Below are 26,981 nucleotides of genomic sequence, written 5' to 3'. Positions count from 1 at the left end.
GTCTTTTTGTTACTGGCATATTCAGGATAATGTCCTCATGATTCACCCATGTTGTAGAATATGTCAGAATTTCTTTTCCTTTTTAAGGCTGAATAATATTCCACTGTATGTATATACCATATTTTGCTTATCCATTCATCCATCAATGGACATTTGGGTTCCTTCCAAATTTTAGCTATTATAAATAATGCTGTTATGAACATGGTCGTACAAATATTTTCTTGAGACCCTACTTTCAATTTTGGGGGGGTATATACCCAGAAGTGGAATTGCGGGATCATGTGGTAATTCTATTTTTAATTTTTTGAGGAACTACCATATTGTTTTCCACAGCAGCTATACCATTTTATGTTCTTATCAACAGTGCACAAGAGTTCCAATTTTTCCACATCCTTGCGAGCTCTTGTCATTTTTTTTTTTTTGATAGTAGCCATCCTAATGGGCATGAGGTGGTATCTTATTGTAGTTTTGATTTGCATTTCCTTAATGAGTAAAGATATTGAGCATCTTTTCATGTGCTTATTGGTTATTTGTTTATCTTCTTTGGAGAAATGTCTATTCAAGTCCTTTGCTCATTTTCGATTTGGGTTGGTCATTTTTTGCTTGTTGAGTTTTAGGAGCTCCCTCTCTATTCTGGATATCAATCCCTTACTAGATATGCAAATATTAGATATCCAAATATGATCTGCAAATATTTTGTCCCATTCTGTGGGTTCCTTTTTTACTCTGTTGATATTGTCTTTTGGTTAGCCTGCTTATATTTTCAGTTCAGTTAATTCATTCAGTTTTATTCACAAGTGTTTTTCAATTTTCTTTCATCACATTTCCTCTATATATTTATTTCATAATAAAACAGAAATACATTATATAACTTAAATTCTTCCTGACAAACATTTTGTATGGATCAAATACAATGACCATCTATTTCAGAATATAAATTAATATCTATTCTTTTTTTTTAAGATTTATTTTATTTTAGAGAGAGAGAGAGAAAACATGGGTACGGAGGGGCAGAGGGAGAGAGAAACTTCAGTGCTGAGTGGGAAGGCTGATGCAGGGTTTGATGTGGGGTTCGATCTCACAACCCTGAGATCATGAGCTGAGCTGAAACCAAGAGTCGGCTGCTTAACCAACTGTTCACCCAGGTGCCCCATAAATTAACATCTATTCTTAAGTGATTACACCATGAGAGCAAAAAAAAGTACTGAAAAACCTATATTATCACAAGACAGGTCTGTACTATCACACACCAAAATTAGAATTAAAATCTCCAGTGAGTTCAAGACTAGGGTTTTCCTTCTTGTTGACTGTGCCAGTAGTATCTTTCTTCTAATTCTGTTCTCATTTGAGGGTCCTGGAGTAAAAAGACTCAGTAGAATTCCTTTTCTTTTGATTGCTATACCCATGGAGCTCCAGAGGTAACAGAAGGAAAGAGCCAGATTTGTCAGCATTCATGATAGCTCCTTCCAAAAAGAGAGCCCAGCAAAACCTTCTTCTCCACCTTTCAAATACAGGATCACTTGCCCATGTTTAAAGAAGGCTGGCTGCCAACGCTGAACTCTGCAGATTTCTGCATCTGTGTGATATAACTCCTTTCCTCAAAATGCTTCCACGGCTTTCTGATAACTTGGTCCTTGCTGTCTCTCTAGACTCCATTCACTCTTCACACTGCTCACCAAGCTCTAACTTCTCTGACCTTTCCCCTCTTCCTTGAACATACAAAGCTCTTTTTGTCTCAGGGCCTTTGCGCTTGTTTTCTGACTCATCCCCATCTCTCACCCCAGGTTAGCTAACTTCTACTTATCTTTGAAGTTTTAGCTTAAATGTTACTTCACTGGGTAGGCTTTCCACTACTTCCTGACAGATTGAATCCTCCTTTTACCCAGAGCAGAAGCTTCATAATCATATGATATAGTTAACTGTACAATTATTTTCCTAATCTCCCCCACAGATAATAAGTTTCATGAAAGCGCTATGTGTGTTTTATTTCCTATGTATCCATAGTTCCTGGCATGTAGTAGAAGTCCTCACCAATTTTTGTTGAATAAATGAATAAGTTAATCCATTGAGAAAATAAATACGCATCCCTCCACTACTTATGACCAGGGACCAATATATTTTCTTCTGCCCTTCATCCTTACCTGTTCAATTTCCTTTTTGTCCCAAGGAAAATGCACCAATTGAAGTCTAAGTGAAAAAAATTCTTAAACATGCTCTATCACTGAAATTAGAACGTAATCATTGGCATTTATTAAAATAAGTACATATATACCTTACAAGGAAAAAGAAAAAGATTCTTTCATGTAATTCTACACTGTGGACTGCTTACCTAAAGTCACTCAAAACATTTTTGGGACTTCTTCCAAAGAATTATTGGTAAATCTGTCTAATACTCATCTTACAGAAAATGCTCTGCAAGAGACTTTAAGACTTTTTTTTTCTTTTTTTTTTTTCATGAAGTACTTCAACTTATGAACCATGATAGGCCTGTAGGAAAGGAGGATTTTTTTTTTTTTTAAGATTTATTTATTTGAGAGACAGAGAGAGGCAGGGGGAAGGAGAGGGAGAGAGGGTCTTAAGCAGACTCTGCACTGGGCACAGAGCCGGACGCAGGGCTCAATCCCACAACCCTGAGATCACCACCTGAGCCAAAACCAAGGTGGGACTCTTAACCGACGGCGCCACCCAGGCACCCCAGGAGGACCTTTAATTGGAAAACCAAAGTAAAAATAAAAAACGGGATCATTCATTCCAAAGTCAGAATATTTAAGCTGACAGAGCTAGTTTTAGAATTAGAAATAAATCTAAGAGCAACGGAAAAGAGTAGAAACTGTTTCTAAAACAAACGGTATCTTGGGAATATACATTAAGACACATACTTCGGAGAGCATACTTCTAAATGGACACAACCAACGGGTTATACTCAGGAAGCTGCTGAGATTAAAATATTAAAGTTATTGGTTTAGAGAGGATTTTATCAATTTCTTTGACTTGGAGATTTACAGATTTATTTATTTTTATTTACTGACGTTGGTAGACATCAGAACATCAGGAGAGGAAGATGAAGAAATCAGCCCAGCTATAGCTTTGCATAGTCTTTTGTTATTTTTACTGTAAGAGAACTATCAAGTGCTAGGTTTAGTCCCATATTGCAGTTGTAGAAAGGTACCACTGAAACGTCTGGATGCCAAGTGGCCTGAGCTGGCTTCACTACATTGACAAAGCCTAGAGCTGCGAAGGGTACCATGTAACCTACCTTCTTGGGCACAACAGAGGAACTGGAATTTACAGTGCTTTCGTCATCGTGCATCATGATAGGTTCAGAGCTGTTCTCATCCATGACCTCCTGCATGCTGTTCACACTGCTGCTCTGGCTGCCTGTGCTCACAGACATGCTTGGGATGGAATGGTTGCTGCCCAGGCTGTCCATTTCCCTGATCAGGCTGGTTCCATGTTCGCTGTCCTATAAAAATGGGGCATGGGGGTTAAAAAAGATGACTGGAGATAAAGTGCCAATCCATTGACTGAGCTATTAAGCACACTCAATTCTGCAGTGCCAAGTTGCTTTTCTGCCAAATCTGCAAAGATAAACTTTTTATGTAGTGACTCTACTACTCCCCCACCATTTTCAGACATCTCAAATTCACTTCTCTGCCTTCCTCAGGGGCCATTCTGGACATGGGTCATAAGGCTCCAAATGCTACTACCCCAGGGTTTTCCCCTGTCAAATGCAACTATCATATTACTGTATTGCTATTCAGTAAGCAGAAATCGGGCCAGGTTTGTAAGACACTTTCAGGAACATCAAGGTGCTAGAGAAAGATTGTAGGCAACTGAACAGGTAACCTCTGGGATATTTACAAATAGGGCAGCGGTCGTTTGAAACTAAAATAGAGTTAAAAGAGTTTTTCAGAGATTTGACAAGCAATATGTTCCTTTGCAAATCATTATCAAGTAACTTCATGTCTAAGCAGGGATATTAATTCTACTGTCCTGGACAGGTAATTAAATTCTGCCTCCCTCAAGCAATTCTATCATGCTTACCTCTGTAATCTTATTAAATATATCTGTTAAATAATACTGGTATTCATCACTGCTAGTCCAAACACTACTATTTGAGAAGTGGTAAAATAATCAGAATATGTAATTTACCCATCACAGTGGGATATCTTTTGATACAAGATTAAATAATATAATTAAAGCAACTTAGTTCAAAAAAAAATCCTATTTTCAAAGAACCATACTGTATGTATATAACTTTAATGAATTGTTACTTAGCCATGGCACTCTAAGGAATCATAGGTAATTTGGGTAATTTAAAATGGTAAACAATACGTTATATTTTTAACAGATTTATTTTCCCAATTAAAGGGGATTGTTTGTATATGTGCAATCAAGAGATTTTATAGTCCAATTCAGTTTTCTGAATTTCATTTTTATAATTATTGATAATTTTTTCTTTTATATAAAAAGGTAAAGTAAAATTCATTGTTCATTCCTTTCCTCTTTTTTATCTAGTTTTAGAGGAAGAGGAATCCTTTCTGTTATTCAAGGCTCTAATACTCTTACTCCTATCCCATGTACTTCCTGAGATCCTACTTCTTTAATGACATCTGTCTCATCTAATTTCAATACTTCCGTCCTGGCTTCTCCATTCTGCCTATAAATATGAAGAGACCTGCCCCATACTTATGGACCTCTCTCCATATTGTCCTTTGTCCCTTTTCCCTCTTAGCCAAATTAATGAATCTTAAAATAACCAGCTTTCACTGTCTCTACTTTCTCACTTCCCATTTATTCTACAAACCCACAGTTATCTATTATTCATCCTAACTACTCCTGTAAAGCTGCTTTTACAAAGGTCATCAAGAATGCCCTGCTTGTAAAACCCAGTTATTTTTTTATTTTTATTTTTTGTCCTTGTCTAACTTGACCTCTCTGTGGCATCTGATGATACTGGCTGCTTCGTCCTTGAAGTTGTGGACTGTTGAACATCTGTGATGTTTGTTTCTTAGGTCCTCATATGGCATGGCCCTCTCCCCTTTCTACATTCAACTCCTGATTCATTACCATTTTAATGCTCTTGACCCCCAGCCAACTACCCTTTACCCAGACCTCTTTCTTATGTTCTGGGTTTGAATTTTCCAACCAACTGCCAGACATCACCATTCAGGTGTCCCACATGGCATTACCCTTGCGTCAACCAATCCTTCTTAAGTTATTTGAATGAGAAAACAGAAAGTCACGTCTCCTTTGAAAACTCCATCTGTATACTATGTCGGCAGCATATGATGCCAGGACCTTAAACTCAACAGGCATCAAACTGAAATCATTGTAAACCTACTCTTTCTCCTTGGTTCTTTTTCTCTTTTCCCAGTATTGACATACCCTAGTCACCTGGGCTAAAATGCTCAGAGTCACCTTAAACTCCTCCTCACCTTGTCACTGTCACTTTCAATGAGAAGCACTATATTATCAAATCTACCTCTTCAGTGTTTCTCAAAAGTGTTCCTTTCCCCCCTTCCCCATTGACATTGCCCTTATTACCTCCTGCATGGACTATTATACAGAATGTGACACACTCCAGTCTGTCGTAATTCACTCTGTTGCCAGGATAATCTTGCTAAAGCACAGCACTTCCTGAGCCTAAATTGTCCTATGCCTGTCTCTCAGAAACCACCCACATCATGTCCCGCACACAAACGTCACTAATGCCCCCCAGCAGGCTTATTTTCTCCCCACTACGGACCCCTGCATGGTGACACACCTCGATAGCATTTTTCATATTTTGTCTTAAATAAAAGTTATTTTATGATTGTCTCTTTTGCAACTCTGCATAGTTTCTTGAGGCCCAAAGCACCAATTACATTTTTATTGCCAAAAGTGGATTTCATAGTGCCCAGTCCAGAACTTTCTCATGTGGTAGGCACGCCATCAGTGCCTACCAAATAAACTGAACCTACTTCTTCATCCTCCTGTGACTCATTCAAGGGTCCATTTCTTGTCTCTTGGAAAAGGATTTTTTTCATTTTTCGGTACTGTAGGTTATCTAATTCGCGAACAGCATCTTTCGTCCTCTGTATGAGGTCAATTAGGACACGTAGTGGCCGGTCTCGTCGAACAAAATCGTGCTGATTGAGGGAGGAGATAAAAAACAGAAACTGAAAATGAGAAAACAGATTTTGGGGGGCAAGATTTATATTATAAAAGTAAATAGACATAAAATAGGCCTATTGATTTTGCAGAAATAATAAGATACGACTCATTTCATATAGCCTCTCATTTTGTATAACTCTTATGAAGAGTTAACTATGCTTTTCTCTTCTTCCTCAAGCCCCATTTTGTGGACTTTGTCCTAGAGTTTACTTGAGAATTGCTGAGGTTTACTTTAACATATAAGTAATAATGACTACTAGCTTAGAGGCTTGTAACTTTCAAATCTGAAAGATTTGAATATATATAAGTAGAAGCAATGCAGAGTTATAGATATTATTGTTATAATCTGCCTCAATCCTCCTACACACCCTACATACCCTGTTGAAACAGACTTGTGTATATTTTGTTTTCTTGTGGTCACATTTAGTGCATGCTTGAAAATACAGCAGCTATTCAATTTGTTTAGAGGTCATAATTCTGGCAACTTCATTTTGCCTCTACAGAGCTGTACAATCAGAAATAAGGGAAAACGGCCTTTGAAGAGTGAAAGTAACTGCCCCAAAAAGTCCATAAACTTTTCCTGGTATAAACGGCCCTCACTTTCAATATTATCAGTGATCTTTACCCATATTCTGGTTTCCTGATTTCTTAGCCTATATCAGTTTAGAAAGGGAATAAAAGTGGGACAATAAAGGATGGAGAGCTATTAGAATTAGGGTTATTTGTTGTAAAAAGAACTGTCCTTTGAAAGTTCTCAGGCAGCATGAGAGTCAAGAGAAAGAGAGAAAATCCATGACTAACACACCTACCAACCAACCAACCAACCAACCAACCAACCAACCAACATAAAAATGAACAAAGGTTTGTGGGCTATTTTGCAAAGGGGAAAATGCTCCTCATGCAGTCCTTTTATACTCCAAGAGTTGGTGAAACACTACTGCTTCTGAGCCATCAGGAAGTGAAATTATGTTCATTATGCTTTAAGAAGGCAGAGAAGTACATCATGTATTTTGACAAGATTACACAGAAAATGATCAAAAGTGGGAGGAGGAAGTTTTTTTTTTTTTAAAGGAAAAGTTTGTTATGTGAAAAATTCACTTACGTGAAATTATAATTTAAAGATATTGGGGAAATGGGATATAATGTGGTAGGCCTTGGATGATGGAATGGATTTCATTTCTTCGTAAGTTAAACAGCTATAAAAGAGGAATAGGGCCACTGTGAGAAAAACATGTACATGTCTTGTGGTTCTTCACCCTGACTTTGCTGTCAGGGGAATTGTGGCTTTTGCTCCTGCTTTTATAAAATATCTCTTCCTCTGCAGAGTCCTTTCTGAAAATGAAACACTATTCCCGGAAGTGAGTGCAGCCTGCATATTTCCAGATGAGCACGAAAGGAAGAAAGTAAATTATTTTGCTTCTCCAGTACTTGTGACTATATAAGAGCCAACTGGTTTTCAGTGAACTTCAAACCATAACTTAGGATCAGTGAATTTTAAGAGCAGGAATAGCTCTTAGAAATTCTTTTATTTTCAAGGTGTGGAAATTCAGGCACAGGAGGTTAAGTGATTTACACAGCTAAATACTGGAAGAGCTATGCTTGTAACCCATGTTTCCTCATTTGGTGTTTGTTTTCTGGTGGTCTACCACCACTGTTATCTTTCTAAGACATAGATTTGATTGTGTCACTCATTGTGAAAGACACTGGTGTCCCATTCATCCCCCATTCCAACTTCTTTTCCTTGCCTTCATTTATGTAAGCTCTCGAAAGTAAAAAGAGTTGAACTTTTGTAGTTACAGATAACAGTATGACTGAGCTCTGGTGAATGAGATACTATAGAGGCAGAAGTCCCTGAGGAAAGTTTTGTTTTCTAGAATAAAAAGGCAAAACACCTGAAGAAAAGGTGTTTTCCACTGCCCTTTCCTCCTTTTTCCCTCTTGGGTCAAAGACTTGAGTCCTGGAGATGCAGGAGCCATTTTGTGACCAAGAAGATAAAAGCTACATACTGAGGATAATAAAGTAGGAAGATAGAAGGAGACTGGATCCATGATGACATTGTTGAGCTGCCTATTGTTCTGGACTTTTATAACATCTCCTTTCTCAATGCCCTGGACTTCTTATTGCACAAGATAATTAAAATCTTACCTGTTTAAGCCTTCTAAAACTGATTCACTCAACATCTTAAACACATGCCTCCATGATGACGTCTGGCCTTTTACAGCCAGGTTCATGGTTTTATTTCTAGGTTTAAATCCAGTCACTCCTAGTCGTCTTTCCCATCCAACCCATATAGTACATTCTACATAGTTCTTGACTCATGCCATGTGTTACACACCTACATGCCTTTGCTTATGTTCTTTCTGCTTGCAACCCCATCTCTTCCCTGTTCTCCAAAGCCAATTACTCTCAAAACCCTTACAAGTAAAAGGTCCCCAAATCCTTTTAGAATAATGGTTTTATTGTTCTTGAAAGTATATTTCCTTGAAACATTTAAATAATACAGAAAAATGCATAAAAGAAAGTAAATCATTCCAAGTTCCACCATCCAGAAGTAAATATTATTAAATTGAAGAACATCATTTCAGACATTCTCTCTTAGGATAATGGATACCTAGAAATAATTCTACATGGAAAAATTATACATGGTAATTCTAAGAAAGTCTATTAAATTAAGGTATACTTAAATGTAGCAGAATTAGAAGACAATAAAGTAAAGCTTAACTTTAGTTATAATTTCTTCACCAAGAGTTACCAGTTCTTAAAAGACCCTCTAACGTTAACCAAAAAAAAAAAAAAAAAAAAAAGACAAAGATTGGAGTTACTTTTTTTTAAAACTATGCATTTCAACTTAAGATTTATTATTGACCATCTAATCTGAAAAACAGGAAAATTAGTACACTTATCTTTCTTTCCTACCCCTGGGTTGTTCTAGTTACATTAGTATTTTTACATTGTCAATGTTTATAGCACTTAGATTCTGCTCTTTAACCATATAAATGATTTTACCTTGACTCTGTATTTAAATGGATTCAATGTGAAGGTGACATTTTAAAATGTCAGGAAGAAAATGTGAAGAAAAGATGAATTACCTAAAAATATTTGGGAACACGATAGCCAACTGGGAGGAAACAAGTTGACTTCTTTATAACAAATTTTTGCATGACCTCTCAAAAGAAGCCCAGAATAAAGACCATTGAAAGAGAAATAGGGAAAAAATATTTGCTAGATCTACTACAAAATAATAAGAAAAAAAAAAAAAACAGACAAATGGGCAAAGATTACAAAGAGTTTACAAAAAAGGAAACCAATGGCTTTTCAACCTATAAAAGATGCTCAGCTTAGCTCATAATAAGAAATACAGATTCACTGACCTGAAAGCCAAGATCAAAAAGTGTTGGTCCTCATACCTTGTTAGTGGGACTATAAATTGGTGCAACATTTCTGGAGGATGATTTTGTCAGTATCTATTTAAATTTAAAATCTATATTCCCTGTGATTAGCAATTTCCCTTGCAGGATTTTATTCTTTAGATATCCATCCATATACAGGTATAAAACGACACATATACAGAAACTCACTGCAGTAGTTTGTATACCAAAACTGCAAGCACCATAAATAAGTTGGTTAAAACAAGTACGGTCATCCTGAAAATGTTACAGATTCATTTATAAGAATGAGGTAGCTCTGAGGCGCCTGGGTGGCACAGCGGTTAAGCGTCTGCCTTCGGCTCAGGGCATGATCCTGGCGTTATGGGATCGAGCCCCACATCAGGCTCCTCCGCTATGAGCCTGCTTCTCCCTCTCCCACTCCCCCTGTTTGTGTTCCCTCTCTCGCTGGCTGTCTCTATCTCTGTCGAATAAATAAATAAAATCTTTAAAAAAAAAAAAAAGAATGAGGTAGCTCTGCATGTAGTCACACAAAGCATTAGCAAACGTACTATGAAGTAAAACAAGCAAACAAACAAATAAGGCAGAATAGTGTTTACAGTTCGCTCCCATTGGTGCAAAAATAAATCAGAATATTTGCTTTCATATGCATAGAGTTTCTCTAGAAAAACATGCACAAAATTGGTGACAGTGGTTGCTAACTCTAGAGAGGGTCCTAGAATAGGAAGGAGATTTACTTTTAATACTCTGTCTTTTGAAATTTGTATTACCCATTCAACATGAAGAATGTAGTCTCTTTAACCAAGCAAAAATATATATATAACAATTTTTGGGGTCAATTTAAATTTGGTGTTTGCCACCAGTCCTTTTAACAGTTTCTTCAGTTCCTAATTCACTCTTTCTTCCTTCCCTCCATCTCTTTTTCTTTCTTGTTTTATCACTAGATTGACTGGATTTTGCTACTGAGCAATTTTTTAAGAAGCTATTAGGAAATAAAAATCGACTAAATTTGTGAGGCTTGAAAATGTCAGCTGCCTTTATAACTAAAGAGCACCTTAGCTAGGTCAAAGATCCACCCGAAAATACTTTTTTCTCCAGTCTACTTGTATGAATCTTTCTTTATCCTTGGAGTTCAGGAACTTCGTCAGGTTACTGAAGATCAGTTCCATGGTGTCTGTTTTCAGGGCTTTGCTTAAAAGTCATCTTCCCAGAAAGCCTTCCCTAACTCATCTAACACATCAGCTCCTGGGGCACCCGGCTGGCTTTGTTGGGAGGATGTGCAACTCTCGATCTCGGGATTATGAGTTTGAACCCCACGCTGGGGGTAGAGTTTACTTAAAAAAACAAACAAACAAACAAACAAAAAAACCCTGAATCTCAGCTCCTGTCACTCTTCATCCCTGTCCCTGCTTTATTTTTCTGTGAAGAATTTACTACGGAGGTGCCTGTGGCTCGGTGAAGCATCTGCCTTTGGCTCAGGTCATGATCCCAGGGTCCTAGGATCAAGCCCCACATCAGACTCTGCTCAGCGGGGAGCCTGCTTCACCCTCCCCCTCTGCCGCTTCCCCTGTTTGTGCTCTCTCTCTCTTTCTGTCAAATAAATAAATAAATAAAATCTTTAAAAAAAAAAAAAGAATTTACTACGAACTGATAGCATATATTTACTTGTGTGTTTAGTGCTTGGAACAGTGCTTGGCACACAGTAGACAATCAGTAAATATTTGCTGAATAAATGGTGGGCTCATGTCATTTGGCCCACCAAATCAGATTAAGACTAAATCAAGTCAAACAAAGATCCAAACGTTCATTTCCAATAAAGTTTTCTTCAGGTACATCGTTAGACATCTTCTGCTAGATGTGTTTTGCTTTCTTCTTCAGGAATAACAGGTCGGTGTATAGATGTGTCATCTTCATTATGATCACCTTTACAATTTTTCCTCTTGCATTCAACTTTGCTTTATTTCCTTACAACTTTCTGTTACTGGAAATACCCTACATGGATTGGTTTGTTACACTAGTTTGTTGCTTATGATTTTGTGTTTTAATTTTTCGCTTCCATTTCTTTTCTTACCTCTGCCTGCTTGCTTTTTCTATTCCTTTGGTGCCCTAAAATTCATCTTTGAATCCTTGTCTTATCTTCTTCTTTGAGGTGCCTTTCCCCCTTAATTTTAATATAGCCCCAAATTATCTCTTTCCCTTTATGGTAGTGCTTTCTACCTCCCCCCAACATTTAAAAAATTTTTCACCTACTTCAAAGTAATAAAGCTATTACTTTATCTTGGGTTATCTGGTGCTTTGTTCTGGTTGTCATTTTTCCCTACAGAAATGTGGTGCTGTCACTGAGGCATACAGAGTAGAGTTCATGTCTAGAACATGCAATGGCCTTATGTCAAGGGGAATTAGACAGAGTCCTTTGCCTTGTTGCTTCAGCCACCATATTCCTGTGGGCTGCTATTTACAAGAAGAAAAAACTTAATTTTCCATGGAAAAACTTGCTAGATTCACACCTACCTCTTTAGGAACACTTAAAGCCAGAAAACAGAATAATGTTTACAGAATTCTCAGAAAAAGAAAATGTAAACCAAGAAGTTGTGGCCTAGACTAGGTGCTTTTCAATTATAAAGGCAGTTGGAGGTCTTGAACTTTCAAATTTAGGCAATAAAATCTTTCTGAGTTTTTCTTAAAATCAACCAATCAACAAAAAAAAGAGTTAAAAATATACGTACAGAAAGAGGTTAAGTAAATCTGGACTAGTTTGTGCCAAATAAAACACATTTATATTGTAAAAGTCTCCACATACTTCACTGATACTGATGGAACGTACATATAAAGTTTATAATAAAATGTTACATGAAGAGATGCCCAAAAACGCAATGTTTAAATCAAATGAATGGAGTTATTAATGTGATACTCTCGTCACCAACATTTCTGATGTAATGCGATGTAAATGTATGCTTTATATACTTATTGTACCTCTTCACTGCCTGATGATTTGGCAACAACCTAACTGAAAATCCCCGAGTTGGCATGTGAACCACTGGCCGACTGTCCTGAAAGCACTGTATTGAAGTTCATGCAGATATTAGTCATAGGAACATCACAATGATGACCACAGCAAAGAGAAATACCTGTTGTCATAGGCAGAAAGAGGGAGGGGAAAAAGAGAAGATGGAAAAGATGGCGAAAAAACTGTCCACATGGAATATATAGCACCATCCATTGTGGTAATCTTTCTATTTCTATGCCTAGCTATTATCTCTGGATAAATGACAAGGCAGCACGTTCTAATCCAGTTTGTTGCGATGAGCTGCCACAGAAATGATTTACTATACTCTACTACAACATGACTTTAAATCCCCCTCCTCAAATATAAATTTGAAAAATCACCCGTAATAGCTCCGCTGACGTTGGCCTTTCCTGAGGTATTTTCTGCAAGCAGTAATCAACAAATCTCCGAAAGGAGTCTGTCCTATACGTGCAAATACACAGAAAGAAAATAAAATCAGTGTCTGTGGAATACATTAAGTACTTAAAATAATTCTCATTCAAGGGAAAGTTTTACATTTTAAGATATTTTTAATAAAATATATGGAATATTAGGAGAAGTGACTCATTCTCAAGTTTATGGTATCTAGAAATTAATATTTGGATAACGAAGTAGAGAGTTTCAAGTTAGTCAACACATAAGCATATCTTAACATATAAGCAAGGTCAAATCATAATTTATGTCAGAAAATGAAAAGCATTATTATTTTTATATATAATAGTTTTATACACATTTTTCTTTCCAAAGAGAACAACCCTCCTACGTCTCAAGCCTATATTCTTCACGGCCAGTTGGTAACTTCTCCATCACCCACCACGTATAAGCAGGTAGTAAAATTTGAAGCGTAAGGGAAGAGAACATAGAAACATGGTTTCTGGATGAAAAAAAACTTCCTTCTTTTGAGAATTCTGTGCTGTCCACTCTTGTTTAAAATTGCCCTTCTTCTATAACTTTTGTGGCCCAAATAGTTATCAAAATGTTATAATTTTCTGTAAGGAACGATAGGTCTTCTGAATAGATAGTGCCTGTTCTCTGTCAACATTCTTAAATTTACATATAATAAAAGAAATGACAACTGGAAAAACAATGACATCAGAGAAGGTACTTTATCTCTGCCAAGAAGTGATAAGAGCTGAGATGATCAATACAAGACTGTCAGGATTTAAGAGACGAGACTTATTAGGAAGATAGCAGGGCATGTTCCCTGTAGAATTTCAGTTCCTACACACACATTAAGAACACAGTACAAGTGACAGTGAGGGCAGAAATAAATAAAAATGTGTGTGTGTGCATAGCCAGTTCACGCCTATAAAGCACCACTGTCACTTACTATAACATACAATGAAGGAATGTATGGTTTCTAGGTTAGATATTTAAAATGTGATTCAATGAAAGGGCCAAATACATACGGTGATTCCCTTAGAGATTTAAAATGAGAGTGGAGTCTTACCATTCATTAGACTGCAGCGTTGGGGAGTCATTCTGGGCAATGTGGTATAAGGCACTCATTGCGTTCATGTTGAAAAGGGGGGGCTTCCGTTCCGCTGAAGGAAAAGAAACACGATAAAGCAGTTCTTGAAAGAAATCAGGCAGAGAAATAAGGATCTGTGAGCAAAGCTTTGCCGCTAAATCAATGGCTCGTTACTGTCATCATGCCACGTAATCTACTTATTTTAATCTCTAAGGTCAGCCCAGTATAGCCATTCAGAAGAAGCTGCTGGTCATCTTAATGTACATTGGCAAAGCTCCTAACAGATCCATTTCAAAAGACTCAAAGAAAAAAAAAATTTTTTTTTCACCTATCTTCAAATGCTGGTCTTTGCTTGTGTTCCCACAATAGGTATGAACATCTTTGTGTGTATGTGTTTTAATGTAAACATATGTATTCATTGAAAAAAATCCATAAGGCACAGAAAAATAGAATGAGAAAAATTATTATAGAATGGAACGTCTTCAACATGACTAACATAGCAAGGGAGATAGAGTAATTCAATTCAATAAACACTGGCTGAAGGCTCCTCCAGGCCAAATGAATGGTACAGGTGGTAGTGGAGGGGAAAGGAGTGGGGGGGAGGATAAATCACAATCAAGGCTTGGTACAGCCCCTTTTAAAGAGAAACTCAGTGAAATTAGGTATTTCTTAATAGATTTATTCCATTCCAGCCAATCATGGTCTCTTTTTTGGAATTTCTATAGCTCTATTTTAGTATACTGCTTATTTGGCATGTGCTCTTCTATTCCACTTACATAAATATACACTCTTTTCTCTCAAAAGAAATCATTAGCTCTGTGAGTAAGATCTTACAATTCTAATACTCTTATGCTTTTATTCCTCAGGAAATATATAAGATGTTATTCACATGTTAAGTGCATGATTTGTTGACCAAAGGAAAGAAACAAGGTTCTAGTTCTGAGTACAGTTAATTTTATATTATTTACTAGTTATTAATGCCCTAGAAGATAAATCACTATCTCATTCTACCACTACCACACTTATCCTAATGGATTCTTTACACAGTCCCACCTTGTAATTCATAATCTAATTCTCAGGTTTTATCAAACATCTTGGTTTTCAAGCACTTTTAAAATGGTGAATTTGGCTTATTCTATGAAGTAATACAAAAGACATTTTCACTCTCAGAAGGATGAACTTGTGAAAAGCCAGGGTGAGAAAACAAAAGAAAACAAAAACCCCCCAAAACTTGGAACGAACCATTTTAAGAGTAGTGAACTTTAAGTCACTGCCAGTATCCCAGCAGAAGATAACTATGGTTCTTCATCCATGATGCTTTGGAAGGGCCTCTTAGTCTCGACTAAACGTTCTCTGATACTTTTAAAATGTACAGTCTACCATTCTATAAATAGTTTTTATTAGCCTCTCAACAGAATGCTATATACTCATGAAATATCTACCAGTATTATAGGGGCATGGACTGTTCACAAGTGGAAATTTGAAAGTTGTAGTGTGGAAAAATGGATTTATATCTGTTTCAAATGCAGAAGAGTTCCAGATTAGGGTCAGGTAGGTTTGTTTGTTTGTTTGTTTATTTATTTATTTATTATTTTGCAGGAGGTACACTCTGGAGAGTTTCTAGAGGTTGGCCTTCTGACAACTTCAAGTATTTGAAGCCCATGCGGAACTAGGAACTCATCATGTCACCATCAATGGTTTCCCATTATTCTTAGAACAAAGTCCAGATATTAAACATAGCCTATTTGTTTTTATTAACATGACCCTGGTGACCTCTAGCATTTTGTTCTGAGAAGCAACGCATCCCCCCCCTTCTCAAGTCATCTTTTGCTTCACTGAGAGAACCAACTTCAGAGCCTTTCACACATACTGCTTCCTCTGTCTGGACTCCCCTCTCACTTTCATTCCCTAAACTTTATCTGGTTAATTCTTGCCAACCTTTCAGGTTTCACCTGAAATATAATTGCATTTTTGCATTCATTTCATAAATATTTATTTAAGGCTTATTATATGCTTATTAAACACTTCCTTAGGGAAGCCTTCTCTGACTTCTCAGACTAGGTCCTATTAGATTTTGTCACTGCAAATTATGTTTTTCCTTTCTACTACCTACCGCAACATAATTAATTATTTGTGTAATTCTTTACATAGTGTGTGTCCTCTTTGCTAAACCTCATGAGGGCAAGGACAATGCCTATTATGTTCATCTTTGCATTCCCACTGCTGAGCATAGCACCTGGTATGTATTTTTCGTGGTCCAATAACTGTAAAATAAATGAAGGTAAGGCAAATTAAGGCAAAGAGGAAACTCTGTCAACAAACAATCTAGCGTAGAAGAAATCACAAAAATGACTGAGAAGTGACCAAGTCTTGGGGCTTACATCAGATTCTATGTGATGGCTTCATTCCCTGCCAGAAGGATAGGAACCCTCTCACTTATTGGCAAAAGGTATAAAATTCAAGCTGCTCAGAAGAACACTGAATTGCAAAGGAGAAACAACCAGGAAGGGGGACTAAAGAAAGAAGAGAACAGGAATTTGGAAAAAGGATGAAGGAACAAAAAGCAACAGCAAAACCCGATTCAGTAGTGACAAGAAGGGCGGTAGCTCGGATCTGAAGCAGGAATGGTGAGGCTGTAAGTAGCCAACACTCTGCTGTGAACAAGACGACAAGCAGCCACACGATGGTAGAATAGCTGTAGTAGAGAAGCACGTGACTGAAGGTGTTCTGAACAGCACATGGCTCTATGGTCTGAGAAGCATTTGCTAACTATTAATTTCAGACGGCCTCAGCTACATAAATCCTCTGAGCCATGGTGACAGCACTCATTGCTAAGCCAGCATACCATAGAGCAAGGGTTGGGAAACTATGGCCTGTGGGCCAAATTCACCTAGAAGTCTGTTTTTATAAAGTTTTATTGAATTACAGCCACGTTTATTTATTAACATATTGTCTATGGCTGTTTTCATGCTATCACAGCAGAGCTGAATAGTTATGAGAGAATCTATGGCCTGCAAAGCCCAAAACACTTATTATATGGTGCTTTACAGAAAGTTTGTCAACCCTTCCTGTAGAATACAGTCTGCATACAATCTTCCACAGAAGCAGCAAAATAGGAACTAGGAGTGATTTGAAGCCACCTTGAGATATGTAATTCAGATTTTCTCAAAAGAAAGGAAAAAGGTGGGAGCATTAAAAAGCCGAATTCAAATTAAAAGGAATAAAGGAATTTCTAGTTAAAGACAATGACCAAGTGTTTGTGGCAACAGATTTCTTATGAACAAATGTGGCTTAAAACCATAATAATTAGCGATAACAATAATTAGTACCATGTACTGAATTCGTACTACAGGTCAGGCACTCACCACGCAGGATTCTGAGACTAGTTCGGCAAGAAGAGCGTTATTATTCCAAGCATTATTTCCGAACTAAAGAAACTGAGGTGCAGCTGGCCTAAATAATGAAACTAAGGTACATGATAAATGGCTAAATTGGGATTTCAACCCATCTTGTAAGAATCCAAAAAATGTGTTCTTTTCACTAGGTCTCAACAACCCTGTGCATCTTTGATAGCTTGTACTGTTATTTTTTTTTTTTTTAAAGGGGGGCACCTGGCAGGCTTGGTCAGTAGAATGTGTGACTTTTGATTTCAGGGTGGTGAGTTTGAGCCCCACATTGGGTGTGGAGATTACTAAAACAATAAACTTAAATAAATAAATAAACTTAAAAAAAAAAAGAAAAAAGAAAAATCATTAGGAGTTTTAAGAAGAGTAAATATACCTAGCCTCTTCCTAACAGCCATCACAACATCACAACATTCATTTGTTATCAACAATGAGTGGGTAATGTGGGAGATGAAAATTCCAGGCAAAAAACCTACACGACGGCGACTTTTATGTTTTTGTGTGTTTGTGATTTTTTTTTTTTCCTGAAGAGTTTATTTCTGAGCACAATAAATTCCCTGACAATGCTAATGGACCATTTGCCAGCTTCTATCATGACCTTTGCAGGTGAACTAAGTGTTGTAGGTTAAACAAATGAACATCATATTAACTTCTCTTGAAATAATCTTGGAAAATAAAATATTTGCTGACTGGACAATTTCAGTGTCCAAAGATTTCAGAGGATTCATGCATTTAATTAGTTCTTTCAGTGGAAAATTAATTTAGCAAAAGATAATTTGTGGAACAGGCTTCACCACTCAGGAACTATAGAGCTTGATCCAGGAAAGAATGACAGTGCCAGTAACATTATCATCTTCCTCCTTTGTGATGTTACCTTAGCAAGGAAAGGGGATAACACTATCCACAACTTTCAAGGTAATTTTGACATTAAAAGTACAATTTAAAGTATATCAAACATATAGAAAACTTAGAAAAATCATTGTTTAGGGCTTTATATGCAGTAGGTTATTCGTTTTTCATGTAAAAAAATACCCTTCTTTTATATGTCCATTTACAAGATTAATGCTAGGGAGATAGAGATATAAAGAAAAGCTGTCAGGGACGCCTGGGTAGCACAGTTGTTAAAGCATCTGCCTTCGGCTCAGGGAGTGATCCCGGTGTGCCGGGATCGAGTCCCACATCGGGCTCCTCTGCTATGAGCCTGCTTCTTCCTCTCCCACTCCCCCTGCTGTGTTCCCTCTCTCGCTGGCTGTCTCTCTGTCACATAAATAAATAAAATCTTTAAAAAAAAAAAAAAGAAAAGCTGTCAAAAAGTTGTATGGTCTATTGCATTAGCAATATAATACATTCTGAATAATTCTTGATAAGTGAAATGTCCTTGGTAACAATTTTACTTAATGAATATTAACTGAGCATATACTACATCTTTCTCTGAACCTAAGATGCCAGTGACTTTAAAACGTACCACTACTAAGATGCACCACTATTTTATGTATAATTGGAGAAAAATGCTGTCAATTATAATTATAAAATGCTGTTGCCTGTAAAATACCCCCCAGTTTGAAAGAGATGTTAAAATGTAAATTAACATTTTAGATGAAATATGATATGTATCAGGATTGTGTTGTTAATGGCTAACATTTACTATGTAGGGATTATAATAATAACCACTTTATTTTTTTATTTTTTTTTTTTTAAAGATTTTTTTTTTTATTTATTTATGTGACAGAGAGACAGCCAGCGAGAGAGGGAACACAAGCAGGGGGAGTGGGAGAGGAAGAAGCAGGCTCCCAGCAGAGGAGCCCGATGTGGGACTCGATCCCGGAACGCCGGGATCACGCCCTGAGCCGAAGGCAGACGCTTAACGACTGCGCTACCCAGGCGCCCCAGTAATAACCACTTTAAATCCATATTTTCATTTAATCCAGACAATCCAATCCTGGTAAGGTAGGGATTCTTACTATGCAAATTTCATGGAGAGTTCAAATAATTTGACGAAAGTCACACAACCAAGAAATGGCAGAGCTGTAATGAGAATTCAAGTTTGACCATAGAGTCTATGTTTGTAAGTATAATTCAATAGTATCATCTGTCAATTTGCAGGAATAGCCATTGTGGAGGATAAGACAATTCAGGAGATGGCTATTTTGTTCTTTAATTCAGTAAATCATTATATAAAAGACAATCTAAGCTAGGCTGATACAGAGACCATGTTTTCATACATACTTTAATTCATTTTTATTAAAAATAAAACAAAAAATTAAGCATATACCAGGGCCTCTCTCAATAGAGGAAGTTCTAAAAGTATCTCTTGGGATAAGTACCTATTTCACCCAGTGTGAATCGTTATTTGAAACTTCAGTCATTACTACTGTATCTACACAGTACAAGTGATGTGATGGTGATCTTGAATCATCATAAAAAGGTACATGTTGTTTGCTCTATTTAAGAACATTGGAAAGGGTAGAATCCACGTTACATTTAGAAAGATTATGGTAAGAAAAAAACTTGTTAAAACAATGGGTGGATACTAATAAGCCATAAAGTTCAATTTGGGTAGTACGTCCTTTTAAATTTTCTTAACAGATGAGCTGCTGCTATGGTATCAGTGTTATAATTTTGGTTCATTTTAGAATATAAATGACAAGGGGCACCTGGGTGGCTCAGTTGTTAAGCATCTCTCAGGGCGTGATCCCAGGGTCCTGGGATCGAGCCCTGCATTGGGTTCCCTGCTCCACTGGGAACCTGCTTCTTCCTCTCCCACTCCCCTGCTTGTGTTCCCTCTCTCACTGTGTCTCTCTCTCTGTCAAATAAATAAATAAAATCTTAAAAAAAAAGAATATAAATGACAAAAATTGGAATAATCCTACATACAAATGCAATTAACTGTTATTGAGCCTTTGTTCTGTGCCAGGCATTATGTTAAACACTTTACATATGTTATCTTATTGAAGTCTGACAATATCTAGGGTATACGTATTGTTATTTTACTTAAGTGAGAAAAGTGAGGATCAAGCAAGCTGAGAAAGTTGTCCAAACTCTCAGAGTCAGGATGAACATGTTACACAACTCTGAAAGGTGTCATTCACATGCTAGACTATGTGGATGCCTGCTGGTGTTAGTGCAGCCATTTGGGGTGGTACTGCTAGCTAAGTGTTGGTAAAGCCAAAATTCAAATCCAGGGTGTCTAATTTTAAAATGTATTCCAAGTTGCTAACTCTATGCTAGGCAGAGGGCGGGTTTTTTTTTTTTTAAACCATAGGTATGTACATTTATTTCTCATTTTTAAAAGTCAAATTCTTTGGGGTGCCTGGGTGGCTCAGTTGGTTAAGCATCCGACTCTTGGTTTCAGATGGGGATATGATCTCAGGGTCATGGGATCAAGCCCCACGACAGGTTCCGTGCTGGGTGCGGTTTCTGCTTGAAATCCTCTGCCTCTCCCTCTCCCTTTGCCCTTTCCCCCCCTCAAGTAAATAAAATCTTTTTAGAAAATTAAATTCTTAAATATTTCATATGTAAAAATTTACAGATTATGATACCTACCATTTAATCAGTATTTTGCCATATTTGTTTCAGAACTTTTTTCTTCTAAAAAACATAATAGACATAACTTTATTCTTCTTCCTCTCTCCAGAGAATGTTCTATGTTGAAATTACATCTTTTACATCTATGTTCTTATGCTTTAAAAAATACATATGCGTATATACTCATATATATACTAACATACACAGACTCATTAACAATATGAAGAAGTGTTTATAAAACTTTCATAATTGGCATCATACTGTACCTTTACTTTTATAACTTTCTTTGTTCATTAAATTTTCAATGTTATGATTTTTTTAAATTTAAATTTAATGTTAAATTAGTTAACCTACAGTACAATATGGGTTTCTGGAGTAGAATTCAGTGATTCATCACTTACATGTAACACCCAGTACTCATCACAAAAAGTACCCTCCTTAAACTTCTTCATCCATCTATTCCATCTACCCTCCTTCCTCCATCAGCAATCAGTTTGTTTTCTATCATTAAGAGTCTCTTATGATTTATATCCCTTTCTCCCTTTTTTCTGCCCCCCTTCCCATATGTTCATCTGTTTTCTTAAATTCCGCATGATTGAGATCATACGGTATTTGTCTTTCTCTGACTTATTTCACTTAGCATAATACTCTCTAGCTCCATCCACATTATTGCAAATGGCAAGATTTCATTCTTTTTGATGGCTGAGTAACATTCCATTGTATATATACCACATTAGTCAATGGACGTTTGGGCTCTCTCCATAGTTTGGTTATTGTTGATAATGCTGCTATAAACATTGGGGTGCACGTACCAGTTTGAATCTGTATTTTCATATCCTTTGGGTAAATACCTAGTACTGCAATTGCTGGGTCATAGGGCAGTTCTATTTTTAACTTTTGGAGGAACCTCCACACTATTTTCCAGAGTGGCTGTACTATTGGTGGAAGTTTGCATTCCCACCAACAGTGCAAGAGGGTTCTCCTTTTTCCACAGCCTCACCAACACCTATTGTTTCTTGTGTTAATTTTAGCCATTCTGATAGGTCTGAGGTGGTATCTCATGGTGGTTTTGATCTGTACTTCCCTGATGATGAGTGATGTTGAATATCTTCTCATGTGTCTGTTATTCATCTGGATGTCTTCTTTGGAAAAATGCCTGTTCATGTCTTCTGCCCATTTCTTGATTGGATTGTTCGTTCTTTGGGTGTTGAGTTTGATAAGCTCTTTATAGATTTTGGATACTAACACTTTATCTGATGTCATTTGCAAATATCTTCCCCCTTTCTGTAGGCTGCCTTTTAGTTTTGTTGATTGTTTCCTTCACAGTGCAGAAGCTTTTTATCTTGATGAAGCCCCAGAGTTCATTTTTGCTTTTGTTTCCCTTGCCTCCGGCAACGTGTCTAGTAAGAAGTTGCTACAGCAGAGGTCATAGAGGTTTCTGCCTGTGTTCTCTTCTAGGATTTTGGTGGTTTCCTGTCTCATAGATCTTTCATCCATTTTGAACTTATTTTTGTGTATGGTGTAAGAAAGTGGTCCAGTTTCTTTCTTTTGCATGTTGTCCAATTTTCCCAACACCACTTGTTGAAGAGACCGTCTTTTTTTCCACTGAATAGTCTTTCCTGCTTTCTTGAAGATTAGTTGACCATATAGTTGTGGGTCCAATTCTGGATTCTCTATTCTGTTCCACTGATGTGTGTCTATTTTTGTGCCAGTACCATACTGTCTTGATGACTACAGCTTTGTAATATAGCTTGAAATCTGGAATTGCAATGCCTCCAGTTTTTTCTTTTTCAGGATTGATTTGGCTATTCGGGGTCTTTTGTGGTTCCATGCAAATTTTAGGATTGTTTGTTCTAGCTCTGTGAAGAATGCTGGTGCTATTTTGATAGGGATTGCATTAAATGTGTAGATAGCTTTGGGTAGTATAGACATTTTAACAACATTTGTTCTTCCAATCCCGAGCGTGGAAAGCTTTCACATTTCTTTGTATCCTCTTCAATTTCTTTCATAAGTGTTCTATAGTTTTCAGAGTACAGATCCTTTATCTCTTTAGTTAGGTTTATTTCTAGGTATCTTATTGTTTTTGGTGCAATTGCAAATGGGATCAATGCCTTGATTTCTTTTTCCCGTGCTTCATTATTGGTATATAGAAATGCAACAGATTTTTGCACATTGATTTCATATCCTGCAACTTTGCTGAATTCATGAATTAGTTTTAGCAATTTTTTGGTGGAGTCTTTCAGGTTTTCTACAAAGAGTATCATGTCATCTGCAAATAGTGGAGGTTTGACTTCTTCCTTGCTGATTTGGATGCCTTTTATTTCTTTTTGTTGTCTGACTGCTGAGGCTAAGACTTCCAGTACTATGTTAAATAGTAGTGGTGAGAGTGGACATCCCTGTCTTGTTCCTGACTATATGAGAAAGGCTCTCAGTTCTTCCCCATTGAGGAGGATATTAACTGTGGGTCTTCAGCACCTGGCCTTTATGATGTTGGGGTATGTTCCATCTATCCTTACTTTGTTGAGGGTTTTTAGTAAGAAAGGATGCCATATTTTGTCAAATGCTTTTTCTGCATCAGTGTTATGATTTTTGAGATTTGTCCATGTTGATACATGTAGATCCAGTTCATCCTTCACTGTGTTACAGTATTCTGTAATTAATTTATCCATTCCTCCTTGGATAAGAATTTAGGTTGTTTCAACCTTTTCTAGTTTCTACACATTTTCAGTGTACATGCATAAATATTTATTTAAGGAATATACTTAGAAGTGAAATTTCGGGTCACTGAGACTACTCATCAACTTTACTAGATGTTGCCAATTTACACTCCAAAGTTGTTATACTAGTTTATATTTCTGCCAATAGTGAATGAGTTCCTGTTTCCTTAGTAGTTTCCCAAAATTTATTTATTATCCTCAGACTTACGAACTTTTGCCAGTCTGATAAATGTGAAAAGGTTTTTGTTTGTTTTGTTTTTTAAAGTAGGCTCCATGCCCAGCATGGAACCCGACGCAGGGTTTGAGCTCCTGACCCTGATATCAAGATCTGAGCTGAGATCAAGAGTTGCTTAACTGACTGAGCCACCCAGGTGCCCCAATGTGAAAAGGTCTTAATTTGCATTTCCCTTATTACTAATGAGCCTGAGTATCTTTGAATGTTTGATGTCCATTTAGGTTTCTTTTTCAATGAACTTGTTGATTATATTCTTTGCCCATGCTTCTATTGGATGTTTGTCTTTTTATTTTTGATAAGAAACGTGGTAAATCATAAGAGGTCTTTAAAAATTCTGGGCCAATACTCTTGTTGGTTAGATATGTTGGAACTACTTTCAAGAGGCTTGTCTTTTAATTTTTGTATTTTACATAGCTTTATATTTTAAAGTACTAAAAGTTATCATATTTGTCAATGCTTCCAAAATATTTTTAGAAAAGTTCTTCCCACACCCATAAAGGTATATACTCCTATAATAATAAAAGTAACAATAATTACATTTATATAGTGCTTATTATATGGCATGCCATATTTTAAGTATTTCATATATATATTATTTTTTTTTTTGAGTACAGTTGACATAGGATGTTACACTAGTTTCAGGAGTACAACACAGTGATTCAACAACTCTATACATTCTGCTATGCTCACTGCAAGTGTAGCTACTATCTGTCACCATGCAATGCTACTGTAATACCATTGACTATATTCCCCATGCCTGTGACTTTTATTCCTGTGACTTAGTCATTCCATAACTGAAAGCCTATTATCTCCCACTCACCCTCACCCATTTTGCCCATCCCCCCTCCCCCGGGCAATCATCTGTTTGTTCATTGTATTTATGGGTCTGATTCTGCTATTTGTTTATTCATTTATTTGTTTTTTAGATTCCACATATAAGTGAAATCATACTGTATTTGTCTTTCTCTGTCTCACTAATTTCATGTAGCATAATACCCTCTAGGTCCACTCATGTTGTTACAAATGGCAAGATTTCATTCTTTTTTATGGCTGAGTAATACTTCTGTGTGTGTGTGTGTGTGTGTGTGTGTGTGTGTATACCACATCTTCTTTATCCATTCACTTTTGGTGGGAATGTAAATTGGTACAGTGACTGTGAAAAACAGTATGGAGTCTCCTCAAAAAATTAAAAATAGAAAAGACCATATGATCCAAAAATTTTACTCCTGGGTATTTACCCAAAGAAAATGAAAACACTAATTCAAAAAGACATATGCACTCCCATGTTTATTGCAGCATTATTTACAATAGCCAAGATATGGAACCAGCCCAAGTATCCATCGATAAATATTTATATATATTATTCATTAATCTTCATAATAATAGCACCTACTTTGTAGCACTGTTATCTCTACTTTGCAGATGCAGAAACTGAGTCATAAGAGGGCTTCTCCTAAAAGTTTTAAAGTTTTGCTTTTTACTTTTGGGTATTTAACCATTCTGGAATTTTATTTTTTTATATGGCATAAGCTAGGATCCAGTTATAGTTTTTCTCATACATTAACAAATTGCCTCATATTATTTATCAAATGGGCCAACCTTTTCCCACTGATTTGTAATGCTTTCCTGTCTTATACCAAAATCTGACTTACACATGAGTCCATTTTATAGTCTGTTCTATTGGATACTTCCCTACATCAATACTGTATGATTTAATTATGATGGTATGGATTTTGGTACAGTGATTTTTCTGTTCAACTTCTACTTTTTGAAAATTGTCTGGAGTAGTTTTGGCCTTCTGACTTTTAGGACTACCTTGTAAAGTTGTACATAGTATTGTTTGAAATGCACCATATGTCCTTTTTAAAGTATGCAAACATTTCTGCTGAGTCTCCCCCACCCATAACCAGTGTGAATAAATTAGATTAATTTCCTTTGCAGTGAAAGAGAGAATGATACAATTTTAGAATATAAAAAAGAGGGGCACCTCTGTGGCTCAGTTGGCTAAGCGTCTGCCTTCAGCTCAGGTCACGATCTCAGGGTCCTGGGATAGAGCCCTGCATCAGGCTCCCTGCTCAGCGGGGACTCTGCTTCTCCCTCTGCCCCTCCCCCTTCTCATGCTCTCTCTCTCTCACTCAAACAAATAAATAAAATCTTAAAAAAAAAAAAAAGAATATAGAAAAGAAATCTACCCCCTCAATATCCTTTAACAGAGGACCAGTCAAAAAATTATGGTATATCTATAATACTGGAGGAGTAAGATGATGCTAGTAAAAAAAAAAAAAAAAAGAAAGAAAAAAAAGAAAAAGAGGTCTAAGTTACTAATATAAAACAGATCTCTAAGATATTGTTAAGTGAAAAATCAATATACAGAACCACTTGTATATGTTAACTTGGGTGAGAAAAGAAATGTAATACATGTATATTCATATTTGTTTGTATATGTCTAAAGAAGCTCTGGAAGGATATATAAGAAATTATTAACAGTGGTGCCCTGTATGTACTGGCAGGGGTAGGAAAGGAAATGGGTAAATAGGGCCAGAGGTCTGAGAAGTTCTTTCATTGCATGTCTTTTTATATTTTTTGGTTTACAAACCATATGAATATTACTTACTTTTAAAAATTAAATATTAAATATTCTAACTCTCCTCCCCGAATTGTTTTTTAAAAAGTAGTATCTCCTTAAAGTTAAAAACAAAGACGACGACAAGTCATCTATTTTTATCATATGTTTCTTTGTTCAAGGAAGGAGTCAGTGAAACAATTGGAAATGTAACACAAAGTATCCCAAGTTGCCTTTACAAGCCAAACATTTTAGGAAAAAGAAAACTATAGTCTGAGAATCAACCTGGAGCTCAGAAATTCTTACAGGATCAATCTGGATACCAGAGTAGAGGAAATTAACCCAAAAAACTAGATGAAGAAATTTTAAAAAACCGATTAAAAAACTAAATGTATTTATATAAATTTTAAATAAAAATCTAGATAAAGGCAGTGTTGGAGCTGGCTCTCAGTGGCTTTGGAACGTCAACTGTGTATCC

General features: G+C 36.6%; 1 protein-coding gene across 4 annotated transcripts in view; it reads right to left on the bottom strand.

Annotated features, from left to right (window-relative positions):
- TAOK3 (TAO kinase 3) overlaps nucleotides 1–26,981 on the bottom strand; it is a 174,771-nt gene that overhangs the window by 39,745 nt on the left and 108,045 nt on the right. For all 4 annotated transcript variants that reach the window (XM_026514976.4, XM_057306029.1, XM_057306031.1 and 1 more), the window contains 4 exons: nucleotides 14,039–14,132; nucleotides 12,930–13,011; nucleotides 5,964–6,131; nucleotides 3,257–3,463 (listed from right to left, as the gene is read on the bottom strand). In XM_026514976.4, the coding sequence (XP_026370761.1) occupies nucleotides 3,257–3,463; nucleotides 5,964–6,131; nucleotides 12,930–13,011; nucleotides 14,039–14,132 (551 nt within the window). The remainder of the gene's footprint in view (nucleotides 1–3,256; nucleotides 3,464–5,963; nucleotides 6,132–12,929; nucleotides 13,012–14,038; nucleotides 14,133–26,981) is intronic.

Source organism: Ursus arctos, unplaced genomic scaffold, assembly GCF_023065955.2.
Source record: "Ursus arctos isolate Adak ecotype North America unplaced genomic scaffold, UrsArc2.0 scaffold_34, whole genome shotgun sequence".
NCBI classification, from domain to species: Eukaryota; Metazoa; Chordata; class Mammalia; order Carnivora; family Ursidae; genus Ursus; species Ursus arctos.
This window is presented reverse-complemented; position numbering and strand designations above follow the sequence as displayed.